The 22251-nt window shown below is 47.7% G+C and overlaps 1 protein-coding gene across 2 annotated transcripts in view; it reads right to left on the reverse strand.

Moving 5' to 3' along the window:
- hlfa (HLF transcription factor, PAR bZIP family member a) overlaps window positions 1-22251 on the reverse strand; it is a 53991-nt gene that overhangs the window by 18321 nt on the left and 13419 nt on the right. For both annotated transcript variants that reach the window (XM_072242136.1, XM_072242135.1), the window contains exon 2: window positions 18775-19104. In XM_072242136.1, coding sequence (XP_072098237.1) covers window positions 18775-19104 — 330 coding nt within the window. The remainder of the gene's footprint in view (window positions 1-18774; window positions 19105-22251) is intronic.

A 22251-nucleotide genomic window follows, 5' to 3' on the forward strand; every position in this document is an offset into this window, starting at 1 on the left:
CACATCTATTACTATTGATTTCTTCTGTTTCTTGTCCAGTATTACTATGTCTGGTTGGTTGGTTGGTTGGTTGGCTAGTACCTGCTTATCAGTCTGTATTCCGAAGTCCCACAGGATCTTAACTCTGTCATCCTCCACTGCCTTCTCAGATATTTCCCATCTGGACCTGGGAGTGTCCAATCCATACTCAGTGCAGATACAATTCCTGCAACTTGGTGCGGTTGTTCTGTTGATGCTGTTCCTGCATCTTGCATCCTGCTACTAGGTGCTGGATGGTTTCAGGGGATTCCTTGCACAGTCTGCATCTTGGGTCTGGTCTGGTCTGGTGTGATAGATCCCTGTTTCTATCGCTCTTGTGCTCAGCGTCTGTTCTTGTGCAGCCATGAGCAGCGTCCCCGTGCTGTTCCTCAGTCCTGTCATTTCCAGCCATAGGTGGGACTTTCTTATATCAGCCACCTCTGATATCTGGTGATTTAGATTTAGATTATGAGGACACACAGTCCTCTTTTACTGTCATTTAGTAATGCATGCATTAAGAAATGATACAATATTCCTCCGGTGTGATATCACAGAAACACAAGACAGACCAAGACTGAAAAACTGACAAAAACCACATAATTATAACATATAGTTACAACAGTGCAAACAATACCATAACTTGATAACTTGTTAACTGTCTACAACAATTCATTTATTCTGTTCAGTTCACCCCATTATAAGAACATTGAAGCTTTAGAGAGGGTGCACGGAGATTGGGGGGGCACGCAGAGATTGGGGGGTCGTACAGAGATTGGGGGGGGTGTGCGGTGGCTGTGATTCCAGCTGCAGATTGATAGAATGATGGGACCAGGCACGATAACAGCTCGGCACAGACTGGACGGGCTGAATAGCCTGTTTTGTGCTTTACTGTTATATGATTGCCCCACACTAGAATAAAATGATATCACAGCGCGACAGTCTCCTATCAAAAACACGGATTCACCATGTGCTTTATAGTGTACTTGGGGTCCACATCCATAGATCGCGCACAGTTGGTGGTCAAGAAGGCGTACGGTGCGTTGGTCATGGGCATGGTAAAAAAAAAAAGTTCAAAGTCTCTCGAAAGTCCCACATCTCACGCAGACGGGAGAAGGAAGAAAACTCTCCCTGCCATGCCTGACCACAGTTCGACTCTGAGTCGTCCAAAAACTTCGAGCCTCCAACCAGCCCTCCGACACCGAGCACCATCTCTATCCAAACGCTTCGACCCCGGACCCAGCCGCCAGCAGCAGGCAAAGCCGAGGATATTGGGGCCTTCCCTCCGGAGATTCTCGATCGCACAGTAGCAGTGGCAGCAAACCGGGCATTTCAGAAGTTTCTCCAGATGTTCCTCCGTGCTTCTCATGGCTATCTCCATCAAATCAGAATTGTGCACGGCCCCTATTTAATAAATACGATATCATTTCACCAGAGAGGCTGCGCGATCTGCGTCACGCTGCCATCTTCTCCTCCTGATGCTACATCCTGTGCAGCGGCTTGTCCTGCCATGGCCTCTGGTCCTCTGGCTCTGCTTCATCCTCTTCCATTTCCATGTCCCCTGCCTGCTGTCTGAGGTACTCTCCTAGCAGGTCACCCTTAGGGGCCATCTTCCTGACATACTCATGGATGTTTCCCATTTCTTCCAGGACTGTGGCCTTGACACATCCAAGTGTCCATCCCCCTTCATTCCAACGGGTGTACAGTCGCTCGATGTTGGACTTTGGACAGAATCTTCCATGTATTGTTGGTAGTTTCTGGGTCTTGGTGTCAGCGGCTTCCAGTTTGTTTCTTCACCAGCACACTATTGCGGCTGGGTATCTGATGACTGGCAGGGTGAATGTGTTGATGGCTCTGATCTCGTTCTTCCCATTCAGCTGGCTTTTTTGGACCTGCTTCACTCTTTGGACTTGGACGTTGATTGATCAATATATAAAACAGTTAAATTAAATAACTAGTGCAAAAAAGAAAAGACAGTGAGGTAACATTCATGGGTTCAATGTCCGTTCAGAAATCTGATGGCAGAGGGGACGGAGCTGTTCCTTAATCATTAAGTGTGTGCCTTCAGGCTTCTGTACCTCCGCCCTAGTGAGAAGGGGGCATGTCCTGGGTGATGTTGGAAAAAGCTGCAAAGGGTTGTAGGTTCTGTCAGCTCCATCAGGGGGATGAGATTCCCCACCATCAGGGACATCTTTGAGAGGCAATGCCGCAAGAAGGCGGCATCCACCGTAACGGACCCTCACCGTATGGGACTTGCCCTCATCTCATCAGGAAGAAGGTACAAAAGCCTGAAGGCACGCACTCAACGATTCAGAAATAGCTTCATCCCCCCACCCCCTCTGCCATTTGATTTCTGAATGGACATTGAACCCACGAACACTACCTCACTACTTTGAGTCCTGCCGAAGGGTTTCGGCCCGATACGGCGACAGTGCTCTTTTCCTAGATACTGCCTGGCAACATTTGTGTTGCTCCAGCATTTTGTGTGAGTTGCCCAGATTTCCAGCATTTGCAGACTTTCTCTTCTCTGTGATTGGATCATTATTTTTCTCTCTTCTTGCAGTAGTTATATTTAAAAATATATTCGTTATTGTAACTTGTAGTAACTGTTTCTGTATTGCACTACATCTACCTACCTCTGACATCTCCTCCACTCACCTCAAGTGGAAGCCCTCCAGTGGTGGTCATTGCCGCCCCAGGAAATGATTGTCCACTTGATCTATGTCACTTATCATCCACAACTCTATCAAGTCACTTCCCTTCCTGCTTCACTCCAAGGAGAAAAGCCCCAGTAAGTCTCCCCTGCACCCTCTCTAAAGCGTCTACGTCCTTCCTATAATGAGACAACCAGAACTGAACACAATACTCCCAGTGTGGTCTAACCAGGGTTTTAAACAGCTGCAACGTTACCTCGTGGCTCTTGAGCCCAATGCCCCACCTCAACACTGCTCAGTGCTCTGTACTGTGGGCATCTCTGGCAAGGCTCACATTGAGTACCTGGCACAACAGAATTCATAAATCAGAGCATTGAGTACAAGAGTTGGATGTTATGTCAAAGTTGTACAAGACACTGGTGAGGCCAAATTCGGAGTATTGTGTGCAATTCTGGTCACCTGCCTACAGGAGAGATATCACTAAGATCGAAAGAGTGCAGAGAGAATTCACAAGGATGTTGCCGGGACTTGGGGATCTGAGTTACAGGGAAAGGTTGAATAGGTTAGGACTTTATCCCCCAGAGTGCAGGAGAATGAGTGAAGGTTTGATAGAGGTGTACAAAGTTATGAGGGGTATAGGGAGGGTAAATGCAAGTAGCTTTTTCCACTGAGGTTGAGTGAGACTAGAATTAGAGGTCATGGGTGAAGGGTGAAATGTTTAAGGGGAACATGAGGAGGAACTTCACTCAGAGGGCAGTGAGAGTGTGGAACGAGCTGCCAGCACAAGTGGTGGACATGAGGCTGACTGCAACATTTACAAGTTTGGATAAGAACATGGGTAGGGTATGGAGGGTTACGGTCCGGGTGCAGTTGGGACTAGATGGGCCAAAGGGCCTACTTCTGTACAACCCCCTCTCAGCCACAGACCGGGATGGTGTCGTGATGAACCAGGCTGGGCAAAAGTGTGAAGGAGATTGAGATGGATACTAGCTTTTTAAATGCTAGGTCATTAATAAGCAGTATTTAAAGTTCCCCAGGCACCACCGTTCTCTCAGTGGTCTGTGCTCCATCCCAACAATACCTGCATCTATCCTGGGATACACTCCACCAGGAAAATCAAAGATCTGAATTCAAAAACTTCAGGTGGAAAGGGATCTTGTGTGGGGTTCCCTAAAGGTTAATTTGCGGGTTGAGTCTGTGGTAAGGAAGGCAAATGGGATGTTAGCATTTGTTTCCAGACGACTAGAATACAAAAGCAAGGATGGAATGTTGAGGCTTTATGAAGCACTGGTGAGGCCTCACTTGGAGTATTGTGAGCAGTTTTGGGCCCTTTATTTAAGTTTTGTGCTGACATTGGAGAGGGTTCAAAGGAGGTTCATGAAAATAATTCCAGGATTGAAAGGCTTATCATATGAGGAGTGTTTGATGGCTCTGGGCCTGTACTTACTGGAATTCAGAAGAATGAGGGGAGATCTCATTGAAACCTATCGAATGTTGAAAGGCCTCAATAGTGTAGATATGGAGAGGATGTTTCCTGTGGTGGGGGACTCCAAGACCAGAGGACAGAGCCTCAGAATAGAGGGGCATCCTTTTAGAAAAATGAGGAGGAGTGAATCTGCAAAATTCATTGCCACAGGTGGCTGTGGAGGACAAGCTGTTGCGTATATTTAAGGCAGAGATTGATAGATTCTTGACTGGTCAGGGCATGAGGGGATCCGGGGAGAAGGCAGAAGATTGGGGTTGAGAGGAAAATTGGATCAGCCATGATGAAATGGCGGAGCAGACTCGATGGGCCAAATGGCCTAATTCTGCTCCTGTATGTTATGGTACCGCTGTGGTGACAGAGAAATGCTTGAGGAACGCAGCGGGCTGGGGGGGGGGGGGTGGTGGCAGCGGGCAGTCTGTGCTTTGCTCCGAGTCTATCAGTTCAGATCAGCCACATCCCCTCCACTGTTGCTGCCTGACCCACTCAGTCCCTGCAGCAGATTGTTTGTTCCAGATTCCAGCATCTGCTGTTTCTTGTGTCTATAAACGCCTCTGCAACGCCCACACACAAGGCAACAGCCATCGGGGGCCCGGTGATGGCTTTGAACCCATACAGACTTTTCATTTAAGCTCATAACCTTAACCTTATTACCCAGAGGAAGCAATGGACTGCCTACATGCAGAACTGAGTGCAGACTTTTCATTTAAGCTCATAACCTTAACCTTATTACCCGGAGGAAGCAATGGACCGCCTACATGCAGAACTGAGTAACTGTTTAATCCCCCGTCAGTGGTTCTAAAGATTCAGAGATTAGGGCAGCTGATAAAACAACCCTACAGCCACTTTGAACTAAAACAGACCTAGCTTTTCAGTTCTATTGTACTCTTTCTTATAAAATATGCTGTTTAATGTTTGTTTTTCTTGCTTATATTGTGTTTCATTCAGGCTCAAGCCTGTGCTGCGCAATTACACCCGACCAATTAACATCATGTGTTGTATTGTATGACATCATGTGTTGTATTGTACGATGTCATCATTAGATGCCGTGTCATATGACATCATGTGTTATGTTGTATGATGTCATCATCGTGCCATGTCGTATGATGTGGGCGATCAAGGTCTTTGACCTTGATTGTTCTTGGCAAATTTTTCTACAGAAGTAGATTGCCATTGCCTTCTGGGCAGTGTCTTTACAAGACTGGTGTCCCCAGCCATTATCAATACTCTCAGAGATTGTCTGCCCGGCATCAGTGGTCACATAACCTGGACTTGTGATATGCACCACCTGCTCCCATGGTTTCACGTGACCCTGATCAAGGGGCTAAGCAGGTGTTACCCCTTGCCCGAGGGTGACCTGCAGGCTACTGGGAGGAAAGGAGGGCCTGACAACTCCAGTGGCAGAGATGTATCTCCACCCCGCCACTCAGATCAATTATCATGTCCATCAAAACGCTCAGTGAAATGTTGTTTGTGTCAACCAACACAGTCCGAGAATGTACTGGGGGCAGCCCGCAAGTGTTGCCAGGCTTCCGGCACCAACATAGTGTGTCCATAACTCATATGTCTTTGGAATGTGGGAAGAAACTGGAGCACCCGGAGGAAACACACTTGGTGACAGGGAGAACATACAAACTCGTTACGAACAGCTTCTTGTATCATGCTGTGTATCTTGTATCATGTTATTGCAAGCAAGCTTTTCATTGCACCTGTGTACATATGGATTTCTGAGTAGGATAGTAAACTCAACTTTGCTGAACATTTAATCAGTTAATTTCATTAAACTAGAATAAAAAGGTTAAACACAAGAAAGTTTGCAGATGCTGGAAATCCAGACTAACACACACAAAATGCTGGAGGATCTCAGTAGGTCAGGCAGCACCTTTGGAAATTACTAAACTTTCAACGTTTGGGGCTGAGACCCTTCATCAGGACAGAGAAGGGAGGGAAAAATGCCCGAATAAAAAGATGGGAGAGGGGAAAGAGGCTAGATAGCTAGAAGGTGAGAGGTGAACCCAGGTGGGTGGGCAAGATAAAGGGGTGGGGAGGAAGGAATCTGATAGGAGAGGAGAGCGGACTATAGGAGAAAGGGAAGGAGAGGGGACCCAGGTGGAGGTGATAGGCAGGTGAGAAGAGGTAAGAGGCCAGAGTGGCGAAAAGAAAAAGAGGGAAGGTGGAGAGAACAAGTTTTTACTGGAAGTTTGAGAAATTGGTGTTCATGCCATCAGGTTGGAGGCTACCCAGACGGAATACAAGGTGTGGCTCCTCCACCCTGAGGGTGGCCTCATCTTGGCACAACAGGCAACCATGGACCGACACATCAGAAAGGGAATGAGATCTGGAATGAAAGTATTCGGGCACTGGGAAGTTGCACTTCTGGCGGTGGGAGTGGAGGTGCTCGAGGAAGCGGTTCCCCCAGTTTACGGCAGGTCTCACTAACGTGGAGGAGGCCGCATCGAGAACACTGGACACAATGACAACCTCAGCAGGTTTGCAAGTGAAGTGTTGCCTCACCTGGAAGGACGGTTTGGGGCCCTGAATGGAGGTGAGGGCGGAGGCGAATGGGCAGTTTTAACACTTGGCCACTCGCAGGGGGTTAAGTGGAGAATAGCGGGGAGGGAAAAACGGAGAAGGGAACCGTGGAGGGAGCGATCACTGTGGAAAGCGGAGGGGGGGGAGAGAGGTAAAAATATCTTTAGTGGTAGACTCCCTTTGGAGTTGGCAGAAGTTGTGGAGGGTGATGTGTTGGTTGCAGAGACTGATGGGGTGGTAGGTAAGGACAAGAGAAACCCTATCACTTTTAAGGTGGCGGGAAGATGGGGTGAGCGTGGATTATTAGGAAATGAAGGAGATGAGAACGAGGGCAGCATCAATAGCGGAGGGAAGGAAACCCCGTTCTTTGCAGCAGGAGGACATCTCTGATGCTCTGAAAAGGAAAGCCACATCCTGGGAACAAGTGAAGTGGAGTTGAAGAAACTGAGAACAGGGAATATTATTTTTACAGGAGACAGAGTGGCAAGGGGTGCAGCCAACCGGAATCGGTAGGCTTATAAAAGATGTCGTTTGACAGTTTGTCTCCAGAGATGGAGACAGAGAGATCGAGAAAGAGGAGGGAGGCGTCAGAAACTTTAAATGTGTAGTGGCCAAGAAAACTGAGTGTCAAAGGAAAAAGCCCAACAGGTTCAGTTGCCTTCCCTCTGGACTGTATGAAACTCCAGAGCCACAGCAATAGACTCTCAACAGGGCAGCAGGCTGGCACAGCGGATAGTGCAACACTTCAGTACTTCAGTACGCCAGCCGTAAGATCATGACGCACACACACACAGACACAGACACACACACACACTATGTCTTATTGCAATTCAAACAGCTTTTAACTTATTATTTATTGCACTGGACTGCTGCAACAACAGATTCCCGTGATATTAAACCTTATTCTGCCTGAGGTCTCCATCTGTCTGAACCAAACACTGATGTCTAGTAATTTTCCACACACTCAGACACTGCACATGTCGGGATCACATGACCAGCTCTCTCACCTGCTTGCCCCCAACACAAACAACTTCTCTCTGCCGGCTCACCGCCTCACTGAAGAACATGTGGTTGCTACACAACAGCCGCGTGTTTGAAGCAATCTGTCCCAATCTCCTCCCTATGCTTCCCACAAGACACAGGAGCAGAATTAGGCCATTTGGTCCATCAAGTCTGTTCCACCATTCGATCACAGCCGATTTGTTTTCCTGCTCAACCCCATTCTCCCTCTTCTCCCGTAACATTTGACATCCTCCTTCTTCCAAGGTTTTACGGTGGTTGTCAAACAGCTTTAAGGTGTGTAACGGCCACGTTCTGGTCAGGATATCTATTTATAGTTGAGTCAATTTCTCTAAAAATTACCTGTATCCTTAAGGAATTGAACTATATATTTAAAACAATAATCCTGTGATCCTTTCTGCAGAATACTGTTAATGTTAAATTGTATTTTATTCCATGATTAACTTTAAAATTGACTCCCTTACCACCAAAGGACCTATCAACCTCAGCTGTAAATATACCCAATGACTTGGCATCAACAGGCGTTGGTGTCAATGAATCCAACATTCACCACCCTCTGGCTAAAGTGATCCCACCTCATCTGTTCCAAAAGGATGTCCTTCTGTTCTGAGACTGTGCCCTCTGGACCTAGACCTTCCCACTACAGGAAACATCCTCTCCATGTCTACTCTATCTGGGTCAATCAATATTCGTTATGTGTGAATGGGGAATGGGGAGAGGGAGGAGGCAGCAAGCTTCTGCCCCCTTCCTTTCCAGTCCTGATGGAGGGTCTCAGGAAAAAACATTCCCCTCCACAGATGCTGCCTGACCTGTTGAGTTCCTCCACCTTTTGTGGGTGTTCCTCTGGATTTCCAGCTCCTGCAGATTCTCATGTTTATCTTTCCCTTTATTCCAATTTTCACTGGTCAGATACCACCGTCTGTGACTTCTACCTATCACCTCCCCCAGATTCCGACAGCTTTCCCACAACCCGGCCTCCCTCACCTCCCTATCACCTGGATGCACCCATCACCTGCCGGCTCTTACTACACCTCTTCCCCCGCCCCCTCTACCCCCTTTTTTCCCTCCAGTCCTGACGAAGGCATTCAACCCAAAAGGCCGACTGTCCCGCTGAACACTGTCTGACCTGCCGAATGCCTTCAGCGATCAGTGTGCGCGCTGAGCCGGATTGCAGGTGTCTGCAGAATCCCTTACGTTCCACCCCCCCAACCTCTACCTGTTTACCTGTGCCCCGTCACTGGGACAGGAGTCACACGGGAATTGTGAAGGAATGTCGCCTGGACCATCTGTGTCTGGCTGTCACTCGACAAGCCTGTCTGCACACCAGTGCCCAGATATTTGAGAGGACTTTGCAAGGTTGAATGTGAGTGGCGCGATTAGCAAGTTTGCAGGCATGTGATACACTGAAGCTGGTGGTCTAAGCGAGACCACGGGGTATGGATCAGGTGGGAAAGTAGCAATACTGTGGGTCGAAGGGCCTGAATAACTGGAACATTCTATGTCCTAAAGCGCTGGGATTAGTGTGTAAAGCTCTGGTCACCACACCACAGGAATGATGCAACGGAACTAGAGAGGGTGCAGAAAAGACTCGGAAAGAACTTGCCTAGACTGCAGGGGCCGAGTGACAATGAGAGATTGGACAGGCTGAGCCCTTCTCCCCGGGAGTGAAGGAGGCTGAGGAATGCTATGATAGATGCACGTATGTAAAGGTTTGAGAGACACAGATAAGGCAGACAGCCATGGTAGGGGTGTCTATAACTAAATAATCAACACTAACAATAGCCTCTTCGTAGAGCACTTTTCATACAGACGATGCAGTTCACAGTACTATATCTTACAATGGGATAAACTGCAAACATGAAAATACAATAAATATATATTAGTTGAAAGCAAGGTTAAATAAATAGGCTCTAAGCTAGATTTTAAAACCATCAGCTGAGTCTGCATCCCTTATAGCTTTAGGTTTTGAATTCCACAGTTTAGAAGCATAGTTAACAAAAAAAGCTGACCTACCAATTATCTTCTGAGGGAGATTGTTCAAATTTAATAGACCAGTGGAAGAAACATAGAAAACCTACAGTACAATATAGGCCCTTCAGCCCACAATGCTGTGCCAAACATGTACTCACTTTAGAAATTACCTAGGGTTACCCATAGCCCTCTATCTTTCTAAGCTCCATGTACCTATCCAGGAGTCTCTTAAAAGACCCTATCGTTTCCGCCTCCACCACCACCGCCAGTAGCCCATTCCACGCACTCACCACCCTCTGCCTAAAAAACCTACCCCTGATATCTCCTCTGTACCTGCTTCCAAGCACCTTAAAACTATGCCCTCTCGTGTTAGCCATTTCAGCCTTGGGGGAAAAGCCTCTGATGATCCCCATGACCAATGCCTCTCTTCTTATAAACCTCTATCAGGTCACCTCTCATCCTCCGTCGCTCCAAGGAAAAAAGGTCGAGTTCACTCAACCGATTTTCATAAGGCATGATCCCCAATCCAGACAACATCCTTGTATATCTCCTCTGCACCCTTTCTATGGTTTCTACATCCTTCCTGTAGTGAGGCGACCAGAACTGAGCACAGTACTCCAAGTGGGGTCTGACCAGGGTCCTATATAGCTGCAACATTACCTCTCAGCTCTTAAACTCAATCTAACAGTTGATGAAGGCCAATGCACCGTACGCCTTCTTAACCACAGAGTCAACCTGCACAGCAGCTTTGAGTGTCCTATGGACTTGGACCCCCAAGATCCCTCTGATCCTCCACACTGCCAAGAATCTTACCATTAATACTATATTCTGCCATCATATTTGACCTATCAAAGTGAACCACCTCACACTTATCTGGGTTGAACTCTATCTGCCACTTCTCAGCTCAGTTTTGCATCCTATCAATGTCCCGCTGTTACTTCTGACAGCCCTCCACACTATCCACAACACCTCCGACCTTTGTGTCAACAGCAAATTTACGAACTCATCACTCCACTTCCTCACCCAGGTCATTTATAAAAATCACGAAGAAAAGGGGTCCCAGAACAGATCGCTGAGGCACACCACTGGTTACTGGCCTCCATGCAGAACACGACCCGTCTACAACCACTCTTTGCCTTCTGTGGGCAAGCCAATTCTGGATCCACAGAGCAATACCCCCTTGGATCCCATGCTTCCTTACTTTCTCAATAAGCCTGGCATGGGGTACCTTATCAAATGCCTTGCTGAAATCCATACACACTACATCTACTGCTCTTCCTCCATCAACGTGTTTAAGTCACAGCCTCAAAAAATTCCATCAGGCTCATAAGGCACAACCTGCCTTTGGCAAAGCCATGCTGACTATTCCTAATCATATTATGCCTCTCCTAATGTTCATAAATCCTGCCTCTCAGGAACGTCTCCATCAACTTACCAACCACTGAAGAAAGACTCACTGGTCTATAATTGCCTGGGCTATCTCTACTCCCTTTCTTGAACAAGGAAACAACATCCATAACTCTCCAATCCTCCGGAACCTCTCCACTGATGATGCGAAGACCCAGGAGTTCAGGATTATGATTCTGTGATGCACTCTGGCAAATGTTTAATGTGAGAGAGGAGGTTTGAAGGGGAGTTGGTATCTGGAATGAGCTTCCAGAGGAGGTGGTGGAGGCGGTGGAGGCAGGAGCAGTAATGACATTTGAGAGGGATCTGGACAAGTACCAGAATGAGCAAGGCTCAGAGGAATATGGAATTAATGCAGGCAAGCGACTTTCCTCCAATTACTTTTAAACTATGCTCCCTCGTATTAGCCATTTCTGCCCTGGGGAAAAAGTCTCTGACTGTCCATTCGATCAATGCCTCTTATCATCTTGTACACCTCTATCAAGTCACCTCTCATCCTCCATCACTCCAAAGAGATAAGGAACTGCTATGTACTTGTTCTTGCAGAAACGTGGCTCCAGGACAATATCCTTTACACCATCAATCTTCAGGACATGCTACTTAGGGACTAGTGCTGATATTATTGGTGACTTTGTGCGCTGAATCGGAACTATATCTACAGTGTTGTAAAGCTTGGCCCCGGAGAAACGCTGTTTCGTTTAGCTGTGTACATGAGTATGGTTGGATGACAATTAAATTTGAACGAAGAGAAAAGCCTGGGCTCACTTATCCTATCCTCATAAGACATGCTCTCTAATCCTGCATGTTGTGTAGATGGGCATGTGGGTCGTGTACAGACGATGGGCTGAAAGGCCTCCCTCCGTGCTGTACAAGACAGACATCTCCCAGAGAGAGAACCACTCAAAAAGAGTCAAACAGAAAATGAGACGGGGTCGAGGTGACACAAGGGTTAAATGAAGAGTCTCTTGGTTTCTCCACCGACCCCTGACATCGGGACCTTGAACCACGGCCATCCGATCTGTCAGAGGTTCCAGTGTATTCCGGGACTGGCCTTTGCTACACGGTGTGAGACTGCTCGGCTGAGTTATACCCAGTTCGTGCAGGTCAGACACAGACAATGAGAATTACACCCAGTCCATGCAGGTCAGACACAGAGACAATGAGAATTACACCCAGTCCTGGTGCAGATCAGACACAGACAATGAGAATTACACCCAGTCCTGGTGCAGTCAGACACAGACAATGAGAATTACACCCAGTCCTGGTGCAGACAGACACAGACAATGAGAATTACACCCAGTCCTGGTGCAGATCAGACACAGACAATGACAATTACACCCAGTCCTGGTACAGATCAGACACAGACAATGACAATTACACCCAGTCCTGGTGCAGTCAGACACAGACAATGAGAATTACACCCAGTCCTGGTGTAGATCAGACAGAGACAATGACAATTACACCCAGTCCTGGTGCAGATCAGACACAGACAATGAGAATTACACCCAGTCCTGGTGCAGTCAGACAGAGACAATGAGATCACCCGGCTGGCCCCTGACTGGGACGTTAAGGGACCATGTTTCTACTGAGAACCCCCAGCAGCTCACACCCAGAGGGGACAACCGGCTCTAGGCTTCTCCTTCTGCTGGGTGGGTTAATGGGGTGGAGGTAGGCAGGGGGAGGGAGTCAGTTCGAGGAGTGAGGGGAAGTAAGGTGAGGCGTCCAGAGAGATCTCCAAAGGACCACAACCTTGCCAGAAGGTTTGGAAATTTGTGTGCCTCAGTGACTCAGAGCGCTGGAGTCAGGGCTTTACGCTTTGTCTCTTGGTACGGTCACTCATGTCAAACAGGTCAGAGGGTAAAGGCCAGACTAAGAGTGACCCACTGGTCCTCCAGGTTCGGGGGTTCAGCTCAGGGCTAACAACCCTGGAAGCAGCAGTGAAGAATCCTTCTACATTTGTGTGGCCAAGGACAGATGGAGACGGAGGACCTTCAACACTGCCCCAGACGCCAGCGGCAGCGCGGGCGGTAGTAGGTTCCAGAAGGAAGGTGGAAAGGAGGGTCCCGGGGGAAAGCTAGGGGAAAACAAGGGAGCAAGGAGACTCTCCGAGAATGGAAGAGGGAGGAGGGTCACAGAGATCGAAGGGAACCGCGGCAGTGAAGGGAGGGAAGAGGTGGGTCCCAGAGAGTGAGGGAGATAGTGAGGGGTTGAGGAAAGTCGCAGGGAGTGAGAAGAAGCAAGTGAGGCAAGGAGGAGTGGTTCATGTCTGCATAACGAGCCTGTGTGGCATCAGTTAACTCCTCCACGTGGCTAAGCTCATGGAAACAAAGAGATTAAAGATGAGCAACACACACAAATCGCTGGAGGAACTCAACGGGCCGGGCAGTATCTATGGGAAAGAGTTCAGACGGCGCTTTGGCCTGAGACCCTAGGACAGGAAGGGAGAAAAAAAAGCTGAGGAATAGATTTAAAAGGTGGGAGGAGGGGAGAAATTAAAGATGAGCTTTATTTACATCTGTCAAAACATACAGTGATCATTCCTGTCAACGACCAACACAGTCTGAGGAGGTGCAAGGGTCACCAAGCTTCCGGCGCCAACGTAGCATGCCATAATGCTCTAACCGTAACGCACACGTCTTCAGAAAGCGGGAGGGTACCGAGGCACCGCTCCGGATGAAATCCACGCAGTCACGGGGAGAACACACAGGCAGTGGTGGGAATTGAACCCTGATCTCCCCCAGCCGCTTCAAAGCGATGCATAAACCGCCACACTATCTTGCCGCCCCCGCAGCAGGAGGAGGAGGAGGAGAAGGAATTGATAAAGAGTGAAGGAGCAGAGAAAAGGATGCCTCCTGCCACTGCTGCTTGTAGCAGCGGGACTTGCTGAAAACTAATCCTCAGGGAATTCATGCAGCCATGATAAAGAAACACAATCAAAGAAAACAGCATCACCACAACCAAAACCCAGATACTGAGCCACATTGTTTCCCCCAGGTCACAAGATTAAAAATACTTCACATCACTTAACCCCGGGGCAGAACACTTGGGCCAAAGTATTCAAATAAACTTTCATCTTAAAAAGCAGAACCAGGCACAAAAGACACCACTTAAAGGGGCAGGCCATGTGCACAAAGTCTACAGGAGCTGCTGTGGCTGGATCCCGGAAAATCCTATAAAAAGGTAGTGGATACGGACCAGTCCATCACAGGTAAAGCTCTCCCCACCACTGAGCACATCTACACGAAACGCTGTCCCAGGAAAGCAGCATCCATCATCAGGGACCCCCAGCACCCAGGACATGCTCTCTTCTCACTGCTGCCATCAGAAAGAAGGTACAGGAGCCTCAGGACTCACAACACCAGGTTCAGGAACAGTTACTGCTCTCCCCTCGACCATCAGGTTCCTGAACCAGTGGGGATAACTTTACTCGCCCCAATACTGAACTATTCCCACAATCAATGGACTCACTTTCACGGATTCTTCATCTCATTTTCTTAATATTTATTGTTATTATTAGTTTTGAACTTGCAGTTTCCTGTCATTTGCACACTGGTTGTGTGTTCGTCCTGCTGAATATAGTCTTTCATTGATTCAATTGTGTTTCTCGGGTTTACTGTGAATGCCCGTAAGAAAACGAACCTCAGGGTTGTATATGGTGATGTACATGCACTTTGACAGCATATTTATTTTGAACTTTGGATACAATGCTCTCCATGTCATCACTCTAAAGGAGCAGGAAGAAGAATTTTTAAAAAAAGTTCTATCACATGACATGATGCTTATAAAACCATAAGACCATAAGACATAGGAGCAGAATTAGGCCATTTGGCCCATCGAGCCTGCTCCGCCATTCAATCACGGCTGATCCTTTTTTATTCCCCTCCTCAGCCCCACTCCCTGGTCTTCTCCCCGTAACCTCTGATGCCACGTCCAATCAAGAACCTATCAATCTCCGCCTTAAATACACCCAATGACCTGACCTCCACAGCAGCCTGTGGCAACAAATTCCACAAATTTACCACCCTTTGGCTAAAGGGATTTCTCCACATCTGTTTTAAATGGACGGCCCTCTATCCTGATGCTGTGCCCTCTTGTCCTAGACTCCCCCACCAAGGAAATATCCTTTCCACATCTACCATGTCCAGGCCTTTCAACATTCGAAAGGTTTCAATGAGATCCCGCTCATCCTTCTAACTTCCAGCGAGTAGAGACGCAGAGCTATCAAACGTTCCTCATTTGATGACCCTTTCATTCCTGGAATCATCCTTGTGAACCTCCTGTGGACCCTCTCCAATGCCAGCACATCTTTTCTTAGATGAGGAGCCTAGAACTGTTCAGAATACTCGAGGCGAGGCCTCACCGGTGCCTTATAGGGCCTCAGCATCACATCCCTGCTCTTGAAATGAATGCTAACATTGCATTTGTCTTCCTCACCACTGCCTCTACCTGCAACTTAACCTTTATGGTGTTCTGCACAAAGTCCCTTTGCATCTCAGATTTTTGGATTTTCTCCCCATTAAGAAAATAGTCTGCACATTTATTTCTTATATCAAAGTGCATGACCATGTATTTTCCAACACACATTTCATTTGCCACTTTCTTGCCCATTCTCCTCTCCTAATCTGTCCAAGTCCTCTGGCAGCTTACCTGTTTCCTTAACATTACTTGCCCATCCACCAATCTTTGTATTATCTGCAAATATGGCAACAAAGCCATCTATTCCATCATCTAAACCATAGATGTACAGCATAAAAAGTGCTCCTAACACCACCCCTGTGAAATACCACTAGTCACCGGCAGCCAACCAGAAAAGGATCCCTTTATTCCCACTTGCTGCCTCCTACCAATCAGTCAATGCTCTAACCAGGTTAGTTACTTTCCGGTAATACCATGGGCTCTTATCTTGGTAAGCAGCCTCATGTGTGGCACCTTGTCAAAGGCCTTCTGAAAGTCCATATATACAACATCCACTGCATCCTCTTTATCTATCCTACTTGTAATCTCCTCAAACAATTCCAACAGGTTTGTCACGCAGGATTTTCCCTGAAGGAAACCATGCTGAATTTGTCCTATCTTGTCCTGTGTCACCAAGTACTCCATAACCTCATCCTTAACAATTGACTCCAACATCTTCCCAACCACTGAGGTCAGGCTAACTGGTCTATAGTTTCCTTTCTGCTGCCTTCCTCCTTTCTTAAAGAGTGGAGTGACTTTGCACCATGCCAGAGCCCAATGATTTTTGAAAGATCGTCACTAATGCCTCCACAATCTTTAATGCTACCTCTTCCAGAACCCTAGGGCACAGTTCCTCTGGTGCGGATGATCATCTGGTTTATATAGAGTTTGAGGAGGGGATGATGTGTAATTGAGGAAGGAACAGGAAGATGGGAAACACGTGACCGCTCCTCTATATGTGCGGCATGCTGATGTCCAGTCAATCGGGGTGTTTTCACCAGTACCGGAGTGCAGTCAGCATCTAGACCACACCTAGAGTCATAGAACACTGCAGCACAGAAACAGGCCATTCAGCCCATCTAGTTGGTGCCAAACTATTATCTGTCTTCACCCTGATCACAGTCCTCCACCTCTTTTCCATCCACATACCTATCCAAATTTCCCTTAAATGTTGAAATTGAACCCACATCCACTACTTCTGCTGGTAGATTCCCAACTCCTGTACTCAATACTCTGATTTATGAAGGCCAATATGCCAAAAGCTCTCTTTACAGCCCTACCCACCTGTGACACCACTTTCAAGGAATTATGGATCTGTATTCCCAGATCCCTGCGGAATGTTCCTTCACAAGAGATTTGGTTTACCACCAAAGACTCCAGCAAATTCCTACAGATGTAGAGGATTCTGACTGGTTGGATGACGGTCTGGTGTGGGGTGGGGCATTGCACAGTCTCAGCTGAAACCATTAACGGGATAGGCGTCGAGGACATCTTCAATAGGCAATGCCTCAAGAAGGCAGTGTCCATCATGAAGGACCCTCACCATCGAGCTCACGCCCACCCCTCATTGTACAGGAGCCTGAAGTTACACACTTAACCTGTTAGGGGAACTTCCTCCCTCCTCCCATCAGATTTCACAGTCCATGAACACTACCCCAATACTTGCCCTTTGCACTATTAATTTACTAATTGTAGCTTACAGTATTTATGTCTTGTACTGTACTGCCGTGGGACATATTTCTTACAGTTGTGAAAAGCCAGAATAAGAAGAGAGCTGATATCATCAATCAGGAACTATCAGCTGGAGGTTTTGGGACATGTTTGAGCTTCTCTTTCCTCAGTACATCTTGCAGTGACGTGAAAATCTGATGGGAGAAAAAGTCATGGTTGACAGTGCATGACATTCGTAAGTTACATCAAGCAATGGACAGGCAAAATTTTTGTAGAGTTTATTCGAACTTCTCGGGTTAAAGACTGATGGAAGACCGTGATTGCCCATGTCATACGATACGGCACAATAATGATGATGACTGTACTACTGTCACAAACAATAAATTTCATGATTATTACATGTCAGTGATTCAAACCCTCTGACACAAGACACAGGAGCTGAATTAGGCCGTTCGGCCCGTCGCCCACTCAGCTGTTCCTTGATAGATTTATTAGCCCTCTCAACACCATCCCTGTAACGTTTGACACCCTAACTAATCAAGAACCTATCAACCTCTGCTTTAAATATACCCAACGACGTGGCCCCACAGCTGTCCGTGGCAATGGATTCCTCAGATTCACCACGTGCTGGCTAAAGAAATTCTTCCTCATCTCTGTTCTAAAGGGATGTCCTTCTATTCGGAGGCTGTGCTCTCTGGTCCTAGACTCCTCCATGATAGGAAACACCCTCTCCTCATCCACTCTATCTAGGCTAGGAATTCTGTAAGACCATAAGTCAAAGGAGCAGAAGTTGGCCATTCGGCCCATCGACTCTGCTCCGCCATTTTATTATGAGCTGATCCATTCTCCCATTTAGTCCCAACTTTTTTTAGGCCATGGACCCTTACCATTAACCGAGGGGTCTATGAACCCCAGATTGGGACTTTCAATGCACCACAGGGTTCAATGAGAACCCCTCCATTCTGCTAAACTCCAGCAATTACAGACCTAGAGCCATCTGTCACTCCTCATACATTCAAAGTTCTGCAGTCATTATCAAAGTATGAATATCATATACAACCTTATAGAAAGCCACAGATAAACAATAGAATCCACAAAAACACACACGCACAGCAAAGACTGTCAAAATATTCAATGAAAAACAAATCATGCAAACCACAAGAAGAACAGACATCCAAAGAACATGAACCACAAACACCCTGAAAATTAGTCCACAGCCACGTAGCCAATTCAGTGCTGCAGCCGGACCAGGAGCCCGACGACTACAGGCCACAGACTCGGAGTCAGTTCAGCGCTGAGGTGAGTGAAACCAGACCAGGAGCCTGCTGACTACAGGCCACAGACTCGGAGTCAGTTCAGCGCTGAGGTGAGTGAAACCAGACCACAAGGCCGACGACTACAGGCCGCAGACTCGGAGTCAGTTCAGCGCTGAGGTGAGTGAAAGCTTCACGGATCAGTAAGCTGAACTGATTCAGACCCTTTCGTCCCGCAGTCCAGCACCTGCATTCCCGGTCGGTCGGTCAGACGGTGCCGGTGGTGGGGGGTGAAGCTGGGGAAAGAGTTTACCTGTCCTTGCCGTGTTGGGTAGGAGATTCTGTGGACTCGGTGCCGGGAGAACAGAGGTGCCGGCCCTGCTGAGGTCAATGGGCGGCGCCTGCGGGGCACCGGGGTGCTGGAGTGGCGAGTGCTGTCCTGCCTTCTGCTGGTGCGACGGACTGGGCGGAATGCCGTTCTCCGAAAGGAACTCTTCCAGATCCATGTACTCCAGCTGGAAGGTGTCGCCGTCGTAGGGCAGCGTCTTGTCCCACAGCGTGGGTCCCAGGAAGGCGGACTGCGTGACGGTGCTGCTCGCTGCTTCATCTTCCAACTGTTTCTCCTTCTCCTCCTTACTGAACCCTAGAGGACACAACATCCAACCTTAGTTACAGCACATCATAAAAAATAAATAACACCCCTGTGCAAGTAATGACCGACGGCCCCCACCCCGGTCCCTGGCGAAACACCTCCCTCCTCCCCTCGTAGTCCCAGTCGATTGGCGCTGGACCCCTCTCCCGCCCTGGTCAATGGCACCAGACCCCCTCCCCTCCCCTATCCCAGTCGCCTGGCACTCCACCCCTCCACTCCCCCTGCCCGAGTCACTGATGCCAGACCTCCCCCACCCCGGTCGTCAGTACAGGGCACCCCCCACTGTGCCGTTCGCGGCCCCGCCTCCTGCCCCATCGCCGGCTGGCACCCCCAAACCCATCCCAGTCACTGGCAGGAGCTGTGGTATTTCACAGGGTGACTGTCCCACGCTGCAGTGGCGATTGGCGGTGAGACCAATAAAGATTGGCTTCATCCTTCACTCGTTCATCCAAACATACAGCGAAGTGCATTGTTTGCGTCGACGACCAACGCAGTCCGAGGATGCGCTGGGGGGGGCAGCCCGCAAGTGGCACCAGGTTTCCGGCACCAGCATTACATGCCCGCAGCTCACCAACCCGTTCGTCTTTGGCATGTGGGAGGAAACCAGGGCACCCAGAGGAAACCCACATGGTCACGGGGAGACTCCTTACAAACAGCGGTGGATACTGAATGCGCTGGAAAGCGTAATGATAGCTGCGATGCTGTGCCGCCGAGACATACAGACAGAAACAGGCCCCTCAGCCCATTTCAGCAATGCCAGTCGAGTTGGAATTGGTTTATATTATCACAGGTACGGAGATACAGTGAAAAGCTTGTCTTAGGCACTGTTCATACCGATCGGATCATTGCACAGTGCAGGGACCCCCCCCCTTGGTACACTTGATTCCTAGGAATTGGTCTGTAGCCTGGTTTTTCATAACGTGAAGCTGTGAAATCTCCTGTATTTGATGATCAGAGGCATTGATCTTGTGGATAGTCAGAGGCTTTTTCCCAGGGCTGGAATGGCTAACACGAGAGGACACAGGTTTAAGGTGCTTGGAAGCAGGTACAGAGGAGATGTTGGTTAAGTTTTTTTACTCAGAGAGTGGTGAGTGCGTGGAATGGGCTGCCGGCGATGGTGGTGGAGGCAGATACGATAGAATCTTTTAAGGGACTCCTGGATAGGTACATGGAGCTTAGAAAAATAGAGGGCTATGGGTAACCCTAGGTAATTTCTAAGGTAGGGACATGTTCGGCACAGAATTGTGGACTGAAGGGCCTGTATTGTGCTGTAGGTTTTCTATGTTTCTATGTGCAAACTGAGAGAAAATAACTGTTCTGTTTGCTTGTCTACACTTTACCTCCCACATAATTTCCAGGAGAATGAACTTTATCGTGCATCTCAGATTTTTGGGTTGTGATTTCTGAATTCTGCAAGGGCAAATTTCCATAACTTGAATGGCTGCAACACAGGGATCATGTGTAGATAAATTATTAGAGGCAGAGGTAGGGGAGATAGATTTATTCTCCCAGGGCAGAAACTTCAAATATTAGAATAAAGCGAGAAGGGGAAAGTTTAAAAGAGAATTACAAGGCATTAAAAATTTATTTATTTATTTATTTTTACAGAGAGCAATAGGTGTCTGGAACAGGTCAGTAAGGGAAGTGGTGAAAACTACATTTAAGAGACATTCAGATATGAATATGGAAGGCTGGGAACAGAGAGAAAAGGTCCATATTCAGACAGGTGCAATTCATTCAGATCTACAGCATGGTTCGCACAGATCCGATGGGCCAAAGAGCCTGTCCCTGTGTCTATTCTATTAATCGAGATGACAAGGCGCACCCCAAGCTCCCTCCCTTACAAAGCCAAGGTGACCACCTCAAACAAGCTTTCCCCTGAGCTCAGATTAATCTAAGCTCCTCCACTGACCAGGACTACCTCATATGCTGTCTGGGTAGCCTCCAACCTGAGACATGGACATCAGTTTCTCTTAACTTCAGAGAATTTCTCCCCCTCTCTCTTTTTCCATTCCCCATTCTGGTTTCCCTCTCTCATCTCCTTCCCTTTCACCCATGGTCCATTGTCCTCTCCTATCAGATTCCTTCTTCAGCCCTCTACCTCAAATGTACCCAATAGTAGGGATGGACCGGACTACATCCATCTCTCTCACAACCTCAGATGTTAGCTATCTGAGGACTAACAGATCATAAGGGTAAATGCATAGCAGAGAATAGCTTTGAGCATCAAGAACACATATCACATGGCGACAAATAAAACTTTAAGGTGACAAGTCCCATACTAAAGTCAAGTATTAGATCTAATAATATCACAGGCGAGAGCCCATTATTACCACACAATACTACAGTGGGACAGTCCCGTATCAGGATCACACTAGACCACAATGTATCAGTTTCATTTCAGGAATAGTACCTACAACGTTAGCAGTCAACTATCCCGTAACAGAATCACACTGTAAAGGTGGCATGTCCTAATCAGTATCACCATCTCACAGCGAGACCGTCCCATAGTCAAGATAAAACAGTATCACTTCATGGCAACCCCGTATTAGGAAACTTGTGCTATTTATACAAAAGTATATTCACAGTGAAATATTACACAATAATTCAGTAATCAAGGCTTCATTAACTATTTACAGTTTCAAATTAAAATATTATCATTAAGTGCCATGCCATATGATGTGGATGATCATGGTCTTTTAACCATGATTGTTCTTGGCAAAGTTTTCTACAGAAGTGGTTTGCCATTGCCTTCTCCTGGGCAGTGTCTTCACAAGACGGGTGCAACTCTGGAAAACGGGCAGGCACTCAGCTCAGGTAGGACCCCAACCTGTACACCTTTGCAACGCGGGAGATAATCAGAGCACCCGAAGGAAACCCACACGGTGATGGGGAGAACGTACAAACTCCTTACAGGTAACAGCCAGAGGAAACCCACACAGTGATGGGGAGAACGTACAAACTCCTTACAGATAACAGCAAGATTTGAACCCCGACTGCTGATTGCTAGCATTGTAAAGTGTTGCATTAACCGCTACGCGACCTTGCTGTCCTTTATCGGAAATGCACGTCACTCAACGAGACAGACCCGGATCAGGAACACACATCGCACAGCTAGACAGTTAGGGTCATGCAGAA

This window comes from Mobula birostris, chromosome 24, assembly GCF_030028105.1.
Source record: "Mobula birostris isolate sMobBir1 chromosome 24, sMobBir1.hap1, whole genome shotgun sequence".
Classification (NCBI taxonomy): domain Eukaryota; kingdom Metazoa; phylum Chordata; class Chondrichthyes; order Myliobatiformes; family Myliobatidae; genus Mobula; species Mobula birostris.